General features: G+C 46.9%; 1 protein-coding gene across 20 annotated transcripts in view; it reads left to right on the top strand.

Annotated features, from left to right (window-relative positions):
- The window catches only part of FBRSL1 (fibrosin like 1), a 520,677-nt gene extending 508,815 nt beyond the window's left edge, over positions 1-11,862 (top strand). For 9 of the 20 annotated variants that reach the window (XM_087942866.1, XM_087942863.1, XM_087942873.1 and 6 more), the window contains 4 exons: positions 815-898; positions 3,877-3,960; positions 8,622-8,850; positions 9,737-11,513. In XM_087942866.1, coding sequence (XP_087798992.1) covers positions 815-898; positions 3,877-3,960; positions 8,622-8,850; positions 9,737-10,973 — 1,634 coding nt within the window. In that variant the 3' untranslated portion in view covers positions 10,974-11,513. Of the gene's footprint in view, positions 1-814; positions 899-3,876; positions 3,961-8,621; positions 8,851-9,736 lie in introns of all 20 variants that reach the window. The other 11 variants (XM_087942869.1, XM_087942865.1, XM_087942874.1 and 8 more) reach the window with 4 other exon arrangements.
- Positions 11,863-12,433: the final 571 nt, after the last annotated feature.

Genomic DNA, 12,433 nt, shown 5'->3' with positions numbered 1-12,433 from the left:
TCTTAGGAAGGGTTTTCAAGATGGATGGGGAGCGGGGCGGTGAAACAATGGCAGATAAGGTTCTTTCAGCAGGGGGATTGCTTTGTTATAATTCACTCTTGTAATGTTATATGGGAATGACCTTTGCAGACAAGAGTGAAGAGATGCTCTCTAGGGAATAGTCAGATAAGAGTCATCGGCAACCCGCAGCCTCTGGAGCCGCATGTGGCTCTTTCATCCCTCTGCTGCAGCTCCCTGTCACCAGCTGGTGCCACGATTTTGAGATTAGCTTCCGGTTAAGTGGTGGGGGGAGAGGAAGCACGGCGCTCCAGGAGGAGACTCTATGGCAAGGGACGGGTTTTCCGGTTCGCTCCACAATTGATAGGGCATTCGGTTAGGACAAGTAGAGGAAAAAGGACACCATGCTAGGAGGAGACTATGGTGTGGGAACCGGACTTTCGGTCAGCTCCAGAATTGAATGGGGGGCTTCTGCTTAGGACCTTTGTGGCTCTTTGAGTGTTTAAGGTTGCCGACCCCTGGTGTAGCCCACAATTTCATAATGGGTGGAGAGAGAGAGAGAGACTCAAAAGAGTCCCTACCTAGTTTCTTATCCTGTGAAAGAGGTGGCGATAACGCTTGTGAGAAGAACTTTGGGAGGTGAAGGGAGGAGATAGCTGCCTCTGGAACAATCAGATAAGAGACGGCATAGTCCTCAGCTGTATAATGGGCCAAGCAAGAAGCTCAGGAGGGACCCTCCCTAAGTTACCAGGCTGTAAAGACGATTCTCAGGTGCTGCTACAAGCTTATTTTGCGGTTGCTGTTGTTGTTGTTGCAGGATCTGCTCATCCAAACTCCGCTCCATTTGGATCCTCGCCTCATCATAGCAGCTTCCTGCCCACCAGCCATTTGGCAGGTAGGTGTAAGTACACCTTATTCTTCCGATTTACTAGCCTTTTGATATATGCCTTGACTTTTCCTACATCAGACCACTGGTGGCGCAGTGGTGAGAATGAAGCATGGCAGGCTAATTCTGCCAACTGCCAGCAGTTCGATTCCCCAGTTGATTCAGCCTTCCTTCCGAGGTCGGTAAAACGAGGACCCAGATCGTTGGGGGCAATAAGCTGACTCTGTAAACTGCTTAGAGAGGGCTGTAAAGCACTGTTTAACAGATTAACAGAGTTGGAAGGGAATCTTGTAGGTCATCTAGTCCAACCCCCAACCCAAGCAGGAGACCCTACACCATTTCTGACAGTGGGCAGTCCAGTCTCTTCTTAAAAGCTTCCAGTGATGAAGCTCCCACAACTTCTGAAGGCAACTTCTGTTGATTGTCAGAAACTATATCCTACGAAGCAGTACATAAGTCTAAGTGCTGTTGCCATCAGGACCTGGGAAGGAAAAGGAAGACAGGTGTGCAGAAGGGTGGTGATAATTTTATCTACCTCGAAGAGCAATTCCTGCGTAACATTCCTGGGCTTGGAAAATATTATTTATAGATCAGGTTTAGAACAGAACAGAATACCAAATACAATTACCCTCTTAAAGCTAAAAAAAAAAAAAACCAACAAGAACAACCTTCTTTCTAAATGAAACGGATTTATTTGCCATTGGGGGAAAAACCAGCAGTATCTGAAAATCTTGATCGTGTTTCTGAATCAACGTTTGAGTTCTCCCAAGGATTGGGGAGCGGGACACAGATTTGAAGAGGCGATGTGTCCCAACCTTTCAGCCCAAGTCTCTTTGGTAGATCACACCTTCTGCTTTAAACTGTGTTGGCTTCTTTGGGTGAGCCATTTAAGGACAAGCTAGGTGCACAGCAAATAGGAGATCTTCAACTACCATTGCTAGTGAATGGTGAAGGACACAATAATTAATCCACAATCCTGAATCATTAAGGGAAGCTGTTGATGCAGCTTGTAAAAAAAACAACAACAACACACACACATCCATTTCAACCCAGCTGGTCGTTTAGCCAGAAGTATTCTTTGTGGATAAAGAATCTCTGTGATATAATTCACGGACTTTCATCAAGCGCGCCACGCCGGCCCTAACCATCTGGCCTGGCTTTAAAATTAAGCTTAGGAGAGACATCATTTTGGCCTAATTAAATTATTAATCGGTCTGTTTCCCAGAGAGAACCCGGTCTCCATTTCCACAAGCTCCCAATTTGTTATTCCGAGCCCGCCAAGCAAGGCTACGTTCATTGGAGTGGTGCGGTGGGCCTAGAGCGCCACAATCAGGAGGCTGTGAGTTCGATCCTAGGTAGAGGCAGATATTTCTGTCCCTGGGCTGCTGAACAAAACTCCGCGTTGGCAACAGGAAGGGTAGCCGGCCCTTCAAACAGTCTGCTAACTCCATTTCGTCGTCCAGACTCCTCTCCGCAAGGGATTATGGGGTCGTTTAATGAAGATGAAGCAAGGCTACCCTCAAAAACTAGAACATGAGTTTCAACCATCACTCCATCGCACACCTGTGTGTCTTGTTTGCGTTGCCCAAATAAGAATGTTTCCCTCTTTGGGAACCAAGGGGTCTTTTTGTAGTAGACTATAAAGTATCCGAATGAGGAAAAAAAGCTTAAAACGATAGGGAATAGGTAGATGCTACAAGAACCCGGTTTTAATTCAAGAACGTGGTTTCCAGGTGATGCCGCTGTTCCTTGCCACCCCCAAATATCATTTGTAGGTTCTGTCCAATTCTTGCTCTGTGATTCAACCAAGACGATGAAGGAGAGGGCTGGGGAAGAGAGAAAGAATCGGTACAGGTAGTCCTCAACTTAACAAAAGCTCATCAAGTGACCATTCAACGTCACAACGGCACTGAAAAAAGTGACTCGTGACCATTTTTCACACTTATGGCCATTGCAGTGTCCCCCATGTTCACCTGATCAAAATCAGATGAAGAATATCAGAGTTGGAAGAGACCTCGGAGGTCTTCTAGCCCAACCCCCCGGAGCTTGGCAACTGACTCGTATTTATCACGGTCGCAGTATCCTGCGACCGTGTGTTCCCCTTTTGGGACCTTCTGACGAGCGAAGTCAACGGGATAAACCAGAATCACTTCACAACCCTGTTACTTACTTCACAACGGCAGTGATCCACTTAACAAACCATGACAAGAACAGTCAAAAAAAGGGGGCAAAACTCGCTTAACAATTGTCTCACTTAGCAGTGGAAATTTTGGGCTCAACTGTGGTCGTAAGTTGAGGACTACATGTATTCCAAATGTCTCCATTAGGCCTTCTTGAGATCTTCTCATGAAGATCACTGGTTGTTGGGCCCTCCATAACAGGGGTCTCCAACCTTGGCAACTTTAAGACTTACGGACTTCAACTCCCAGAATTCCTCAGCCAGCAAAGCTCTGGGAGTTGAAGTCCACAAGTCTTAAAGTTGCCAGGTTTTCAGATCCCTGAGGAATTCTGGGAGTTGGAGTCCACGATTGGCTGAGGAACTCTGGGAGTTGAAGTCCACAAGTCCTAAAATTGCCAAAGTTGGAGACCTCTGCTCCATAACACATTCCCACCAGAAACTAGTTTCCACCTTCTTACTTTGCTCTCGCAAATCTGACCTTCTCGGATTCCATCTCGGTGGCCACCTTAGTCCTCCTGGCTCTTCAGCCTCAAACATTTGGTTTCTCCCTGGCACGCTGAACCTCCAGCACCTGTTTCCATGTTAACAAGTTCTCCGACCCACTCTCCGTTTTTAACCCGTCAAGAATGTTCTACGCAGAGGGCCCCGCCAGGGAGAAGGATTAGCTGAAAGCCTGGCCTTAATCCCACTTGGGATTCAAACCATGAAATAAAACAAATCAACAAGGGGGCGGGTAGGAAAAAAAAGGGGGTACATTTAGTTTTCCCTTGCATTCTTGGCTAAATGCCGGCTAAAACCCTGTTTGCCTTTCCAGATCCGTTTACAAGGTCAAGCACCTTCAGCGGCCTTGGAAATTTAAGCAGCAATGCCTTTGGCGGATTAGGCAGTCATACTTTGAGTAAGTACGGATGGGTTCCTCAGACTAGCTTCTTTCCCAGAGAAGAGAGCCATGTTCCTATCGAAAGCAACCGGTGGCCGTTTGTTTGAAGCTTCTTAAAAACATCCCCCCCAAACAACGGACTGAGGCTACAAATATTCGTCCGTAGAGGACTTTCCCATAATTGATGTCCCAGGTCCATCAAGAATGGCGACTTCAGCTCACTTCTCCAGAGAAGGAGTGGGGGAGTCCAACAAAATTTATCCCTCCCCCTTTAACTATTCTTTGGGGAGGGGGGTGTTTCAAGTCCAAGGTTTGAGGAAGTAGTTCTTCAGGATCTACCATCTTACTGGAAGAACTGAAGAGAAAGTATCAGGAAGATCTCAAAGGGGCTTTTAACTGGACTTTCTGGGTTTTTTTCTTTGAAGTCGTTTTGCTTCTCACCCAGGAAGCTTCTACAGTTCATGAACTGAATTGGTTCTCATCCAAGAACTGAAGAAGTTCCTTGGATGAGAAGTGAAACATCTTCAAAGAACAAAAAAAAAACACCAGAAAGTCCAGCTGCTTCTTGAGAAAAAGCACCTTTGGGACAACTATGACCTGGATGATTGAGAATCTCCATAGACGCATCAGGTAGATACCCATAGCACCCGTTAAATGGCATCACTGTAGAGCAGCGGTCACCCACTGGTGGGCCGTGAGAAAATTTTGGTGGGCCACAGAGAAATCTCACCCCCAGAGCACCCTCCCCCCCACAAAGCAATTAATCCAGGCTGCACCGAAACACAAGGCTGCTCAGCCCACATGGCCCACGGGAACCCCCCCCCCCGCCCACTTACTCCTTATCCAGCAAACTTGTCTGCTAAGTTGCTATTTTTCCTTTTTCCGACCATCATCTGTTCTGCTGTGCCGGGAGATTTAGATTAGCTAGGAAGCAGGAAATGGTTGGATTTTCTAGCTTTCTAGTTAAGCACAGCCGAACCTCCCTTAGGACTGAAGGTTTGTTTGCAGGCAAATTCAGTGCAGACTCACGGCAAGCAAATTTGAGAGACTGAGCTAGCCGATGGCAGATAGATAGATCCCTGAATGATTCTGTGAGCAACTCAATCTGCCTGCCTGCTTTGCCTGATTTTGGATAAAAGTTGCTTTTTTTATTAAAAAAAATCAACATTTACATGCATGGTATGTTGAGTTAATTTTGTGAGTTTGCTTGCAAGCAAATTTTATGTGACAGGTTGAGCTAGCCAATGGCAGATAGATAGATCTCTGAATGAATCTGTGATTCTGTGAGCAACTCAATCTGCCTGCCTGCTTTGCCTGATTTTGGGTAAAAGTTGCTCTTTTTTAAAAATAAAAAGTTCAATATTTACATGCATGGTGTGTTGTGAGTTAATTTTGTGAGTTTGCTTGCTAACAAATTTTATGTGACAGACTGAGCTAGCTAATGGCAGATAGATTTCTGGATGAATTTGTGATTCTGTGAGCAACTCAATCTGCCTGCCTGCTTTGCCTGATTTTGGGTGAAAGTTGCTCTTTTTTTTATAATAAATTCAATATTTATATAAATATTCATAACATTTACATACAAGCCATGCCCAGCCAGTCACATGACCACCAAGCCACACCCACAAATTAGGCTATGCCCACAGAACCAGTTAGTGGTCCCTGGGATCTAAAATTATGAGTTTGGTGGTCCCTGAGGTCGAAAAGGTTGGCAGCTTTAAGTCTTGTGGACTTCGACTCCCAGAATTCCTCCTCCAGTCATGCTAGCTCAGGGATTCTGGGAGTTGAAGTCCACAAGTCTTAAACTTGCCAAGTTGGAAGACCCTTGCTGTAGAGGCAAGAGAACATACGGCTTGGTACGGGGTTTACCTGGGGCACTGTCTGCTTCCAGTCATTTCTACCTGTCCAATCTGGTCCAGTAAGGATGGGCATGTTCCACTCCTGGAATGGTGGCTGGTGGGCACTAGGGAGTTTGCCTCTTCTGCCATAGTCTGAGTTCTGGAACATCCTTTCTCCTGAGATTAGGATGGCACAACTCTGTTGGTCTTTTGGAAGGTTTCTGAAGATCTGTTTACGTGCCCAGGCCTGGAGTCCCGAACACATGAATGTTCCTATTACCTGGGGAAGCTGATACCGATAGATTGTAATATTTCTTGGCTGCTGTTTGCGTTTAATTTCTTTGTGTATCGTGTTCTCATTGTTTTTATGAATGCTTGCTGCCTGCCTTGAGTCACTGGTTTGAGGTGGATATGATAGAGAGGCAGACAGACAGATTATCAACTCTGTAGTTTCAGTCAAGGCACCACGTTCTCTTAACTCCATTTTGGAGGGGGAGGGAACTGGATGATCCCCCAGATATTTTGGACCGTCCGTGCTGAGAGGCTAAGATGGCTTCCTTCATTGGGTTGAGCTTTCTGAAAAGAAGACCTGCTGGAATGGGATTCATAAGGAAGGGAGCTGACATCTGGAGGACATCTGGTTGCCAAGCCTAGGCCTGCATAGACCAGAACTACGGATCCCAAGATAGAAGTGTGAACGTAGAATGATTGACCCAGACAGCTTGAACTCTGCTGTAGCTCACCTTTTCCAACGTAACTTATGCGAGCATGTGCAAAATATACGATAGGGAAGGACAGAACGCTGGGGCGTTCTGTTTTTTCCTTCAGGTCACGCTGTCCTGGATGATTGAAGGGTGTCTCGCCCATCCCTCTTATTCCTGGTTGATCACATGGTCCTTGGAAAATAGCTGCACGTGCCGATTGTTGTCTCCAGAAAAGAATATAACTAAACATAGACTCAGACGCTTGAATTCCACCTCTGCAAACGTAAGGGCTGTTCCGGTGTTCTTGTGTCTTCCAAAAATACCCTGGAGGTCATTAGCATCGTGAGAGGTTAACAAGGGTTTCTGTAACCAAGGCCAGCTTCCTGGAGAGACGGTCTGCTGGATTGAGGCTCATCAAACTAGAAAATAGAAGGAACTTGAAGGGGTGAATCTTTGTGGAAGGAAAGTTAAGCGACCAAAGAGACACTGGAACACGCATTGCTACATGTGTTGAGACTGGAGCTGTCTACATGTTTTCAGGATTATGTTTCGGTGTGCGGTCGTAAATACAGACCCCCCCAAACCAAGAATTTTCAAAAGCGTCCAATTTATTTAATAACAACCCCCACCCTTCCAAAAAAAAAAAAAAACCCAGAACACATGCCATAAAGCTCTCCATCCTTGGGGACAATTTCATGAATACAAAAAACTTCTAGTAGATGATGTTCTTCAAGAAAGCTCTGTCATCTTCCTCAACGTCTTTGAGATGCATGGAGACAGGAACTCCTCAATTTAACCACTGCTCCCAGTTAGGGATTTGGGAACGGTGTTCCCAGCACAACTGGGGAACGCCAAGCTGGATGGCCAACAGAATTAGGAGCACCGATAAAAGAGAGACTTTGTAGCTCAGGGTTCAGCTGTGGGGTCCTTGGCACTCTCGGAGCTTGTGGTGTTCCTTGCAGACGTTTCATGATCCAATTGGGTAACACTATCAGTGCTAGAAGGGAGTGGAACAGGGAGCAAACCCCACTCTCTCTAGCACTGATGATGTTACCCAGTTGGGTCATGAAACGTCTTCAGGAAAACCGCCCAGCTCAGAGAGCACCAAGGACCCTACAGAATTGAGAGAGAGAGACGCTTGTGGCAGATCTGGATTATTGTGCTTCCGTTCAGCCTATTCATGCCCCCAATAAAGGATCTCAATCCCTACTTTATCTGATGTTGACCCTCTTCCATGAGTTGCATTTTCACAATAAACATCCATAACCATCCCCATCGGCTCAGTTTAGCTCTGGGTGTCCCAGCAGCAGCGTGATTTGGGATTCACCTGCAAACTTTGAGACCAAATACCCTCTTCACCAGGGGTGGGATTCAATTTTTTTTTTACTACCGGTTCTGTGGGCGTGGCTTGGTGGGCAGGGCAGGGGAAGGACATACTGCAAAATCCCCCTTCCCTCCCCACCCCACTAACCTGCTTTCCAGCTCTGTTCTCCTGTGCAGGGCAACCAAAGGAGACCAAGCCGATCAGCTGGGACTCAATGGAAGGCAGAGAATAGATGGGGTTGGCGGGGCCAGTCAGAGGCGGCATTGGCTGGTTCTCCAGAACTACTCAAAATTTCCATTACCGGTTCTCCAGAACTGGTCAGAACCGGCTGAATGCCACCTCTACTCATCACCCCACTAACCTGCTTTCCAGCTCCGTTCTCCTGTGCAGGGCAACCAAAGGAGACCCAGCCAATCAGCTGGGACTTGGGAGGCGGAAAATAGATGGGGGCAGGGCCAGTCAGAGGTGGGATTTGCCGGTTCTCCCAAACTACTCAAAATTTCCACTACCGGTTGTCTAGAACCAGTCAGAACCGGCTGAATACCACCTCTGCTCATCACGTCCACGTAGTTATGCAGATTTCTTTGCCGGCCGAGACTTTCGATGGGTCCTTGTTCCTTATTGCTATTTCCAAGGGTTTTTGTTCCTTCCCCCCCCCCTCCCCTTCCTCTTTTTTCCAGGCCGAAAAAGAATAAAATAAGTGCACTTTTTTAAAAAAAACAATTGGCCTTTTTTTTGTTGTTGTTATTCAACGTCCTTCCTGTCACCCAGGAGCGAATCCAATCTTTTCTCCCGCTTTCTCTCGGTCTCCAGGTCACAGCAGCATCTTCGCTCACAAGGACGGGCCGAACGTCCAGAGTTTTGGCAGCCCCCACGAGCCCTGGAACCGTCTGCACCGGACGCCGCCCTCTTTCCCTACGCCGCCTCAGTGGCCCAAGCCGGGGGACACCGAGCGGAGTTCCTCGGTGACAAATCACGACAGAGACCGAGACTCTGAGAAGAGGGAGCTTTCCTCCAGTAAAGAAGAGAGAGAGAAGGAGAGGTAAGGGAGGTGGCCTTTGCAAAATGGACTGGTGTCCATGGCTTGGGGGAGGTTCAGTGTGTTGCGGGAACTCACCTCTTGCCTGCTTCTTTCCTCTCTTCCTCCCTCCCTCCTTCCTTCCTTCTCTCTCCCTCCTCCCTTCCTCTTTTCCTCCTTTCTCTACCTTCTTTCTTTCTCTTTCTCCCTCCCTCTTCCTTCCTTTCTCCCTCCTTTCTTCCTTCCTTTTCTACCTTCCTTCTCTTTTTCTCTTGCCTCCCGCCTTCCTTCCTCTCTCCCTCTTTTCCTTCCTTTCTCCCTCCTTTCTTCCTTTTCTCCACCTTTCTTCCCTTTCTTCCTCCCTCTTTTCCTTCCTTTCTCCTTCCTTCTTTCTCTTCTCTCTTCCTCCTCCCTTCCTCTTTTCCCTCCTTTCTTCCTTCTCTCTCCACCTTTCTTCTCTCTTCTCTCCCCTCCCTCCCTCCCTCCCTCCCTCCCTCTTTTCCTTCCTTCCTTCTCTACCTTCCTTCTCTTCACTTCACTTCTCTTCTCTCCCACCTTCCTTCCTCTCTCCCTCTTTTTCTTCCTCCTTTCTCCATCTCTTTCTCTCTCTTTTCCTTCCTTTCTTCCTCCCTTTCTATTCTCTCCACCTTGCTTATCTTCTCTCCCCCTCACCCCTCCCTCCCTTCTGCTCTGTTTTCATGCCATCCATCTTACTAACTAGACCGACTTAGCCTGTGATTTGAATCAAGCCATGTATTATAAGAATACATGGGCACATCACATGTTTTTTTCCACTGGCACACATTACACATACTCAATATATATAACCACGTTTACGAACTCTGTTGAATAATAATGCAAAAGGGTTTTTTTACGGTGACACCCATTGTCTCAATCTCCTTCCCTCCAGGGATCTTCTGGACAAAAGCAGGCATTCAAACCGATCCTCACCGGCTTCAGCTCCCGTGACCCACCAGATCAGCAACCTCATCCGTAGCAACAGCCAGGCGGCGAGTGATTCCAGCCGGCAGGTTGCCCTCCTGGAACGAGACCGATCTAAAGATCTAGAGAGAGAGATTCCCGACCGGCTCAGAGATCCCCCTCCGGTGGTAGAGCAGAAGATCAAAGAAAGCCGCTCACCGGTGAAGGAACCTCCCAGCCATGAAAAGAGATCCCTGGAGGACAATACCAAGCCCGTAATCCAGTCGGTTTCTCCCTACAGCAAGCCGGCCTTGAGCGAGAGCTTGAAACTCAGCAGCCTGATGAACAAGGACGTGGAGAGGAAGCCGGAGCTGCTGGCGGACCTCCAGAAGATCAAGAACGACGTCAAAGTCAAAGAAGAGCGCAAAGAGGAGAGCGATGTCTTGGTGGTGAGCTCGGAAACTTCGCAGCATCCCCGCGGCGCCGAGCACCCGCCACCTCCTTCTCTCCACGGGTTGCCCCTGCCTCACACCATGGCGGCCGCCATGCCCATCTCTATGGGCAGCGTCCATCAGATGAACAACATGAACGTTTTGGAACGTAGCCGGATGATGACCCCACTGATGGGCATGAACCCGCTTGCGGGACGCGAGAGGCTACCCCACCCGGGCTTTTCCTGGGACCCCATGAGGGACCCCTTGCGCGACGCCTACCGCAGCTTAGACCTCCACCGCCGGATGGACTTCCAGCTCCGATCGGATCCCATTCACCGGTTTCCCGCCGCCTCGGGATTTTATGACCACGAGCGCTCTTACCGGGACCGCGAACCCCACGACTACAACCACGAGAACCTTCTGGAAGCGCGCCGGGAGCAGGAGCGTCTCCGGCAAGCGGAAGAGCGGGAGAGGTTGCACTTACGGGAAGAACTCGAGCGTGTCAGGATGCACCACTTGCACACCTCCCCCATTGAAAGCCACCTGGCCCACATGCCTTCCTTCATGTCTCATCTCAGCAGCATGCATTACCCCAGGCTCAGCCCTTCGGCCGCCATGCACAACGGGATTTTGAGCCGGAACCCGCCCACTGCCGCGCTCAGTGCTCCACCCCCATTGGTCCCAGCGAGTAGTACGAGACCCTCCTCCCCCCGTCGGACTACCCCGCTCACAAACCCGGAATCCCGGGATTATTCCCCTTCTAGCAATGCCAAAGAAGTCGAGGCACGATAGCTCCCGGCCCGCCTGCAGGATAATTGTTTTTTTTTTTCCAAACTTACCTGTATAAATAATAGAGGAGGACGGGGGAATGGGGTTGGGGGAACCCCCTTTTTAAAACAAAAAAATGCACTGCTGTAAAACTTTTTTTAAAAAAAAAACTGTAAAATTTGTAGAAATGAAGCACAGTTGCGAAAGGCGATGGAAGGGAGGGGAAGTGGGGATCGCGCAGAAGGAGGCATCCGAAGGTTACAAACCTTTCGAGACCGCACGGTTGCTGACAAAGAAAAAGAAATGGAAAATTTTAATATATAGGTCTTTGGTTTTTTTTTTTTTTTTTCTTGTTTCCTGGTTTTATTCTGTTCTTTTTTTTTTTTTTTCCTCCTCCCCTTTTGCTTCTGTGCTGAGTTTAAACTATTACCAGGTTTGTACATTTTATTTTATTTTTATTTTTTGTTGTTGCCCCAAATGCCAGGAACATTTTTAATGAATGTATTTTTTTTTTAATTTTGTGCTCTTTGTTCATACACACACACACACACACACACACACACAACACATGCAAAAAGAAAAAAAAAGGAAGTTTTTGTTTCTAGTTTAAATTTTGTGGCCTCAGATCCTTAAGTAAAAGAAAAAAAAAAAAAACCATACATCCAGGGTTTCTTAAAAGTATTATTTATGGAGATTAACTGTAGTTTCATACAGTCCACTGTGAGGTTCCTGAATTGAGGCCACTGGTTTCTCTGGTACTTTGAAATTGAAGTTACAGATATATATTAAAAAAAATAATTAATAATAATAATTAATAATAATGTACAAAAACTGTTTGTTTTTTGCCTTATATTATGGAGAAAATTAGAGTTTTTTGACTTCTTGTTTTAAATACAACAACAAAAGAAAGCAACATGTAAATATTCTGTTAATATAAATGTACACCAATATTGAATTCTTAACATAGGTAGACTTTATAAAAAAAAAACGGTTTCTAGAACCACTCTCTGGTTATTGGTTAACGTTATTCCAACTCAGTCTTCTTCAGTGTCTCTAGGAGAAAAAAAACAGAACCACTGATACAAATGCAATCTAGGGATTAATTAGAGCATATAACCTAATTGTATGCATATGCAAGAACCTTGCATATTAATACAGGTAATCCTCAAGTAGGTAACATCAGCAGAGCTAGAAGTGGGTGGGGTTTGTGGAGAGGAGGGGAGGAAGACAGGAATCCTTAATACTCTCTGAGATTGATTGGTTGTTTCTTTTTGCAGGCGTTTCATGACCCAACTAGGTAACATCCTCAGTGCTGGAAGGGAGTCATGTTTTTAAAGTGAAGGAGGGGAGGAAGATGTCCTTGGTGCTCTCTGAGCTTGGCTGTTTTCTTACAGACATTTCATGAGCCAACTAGGAAACATCAATTCTGTCAGATTAACACCGCTCCCTTCTAACACTGATGATGTTACCTAGCTGGGTCACAA

The sequence above is a fragment of the Notechis scutatus genome, chromosome 13 (assembly GCF_049901735.1).
Source record: "Notechis scutatus isolate UNSWTSFEM ecotype Mainland chromosome 13, rNotScu1.2, whole genome shotgun sequence".
Taxonomy (NCBI): domain Eukaryota; kingdom Metazoa; phylum Chordata; class Lepidosauria; order Squamata; family Elapidae; genus Notechis; species Notechis scutatus.
Note: the sequence above shows the minus strand (reverse complement) of the source record. Positions and strands in the feature narration are given on the sequence as shown.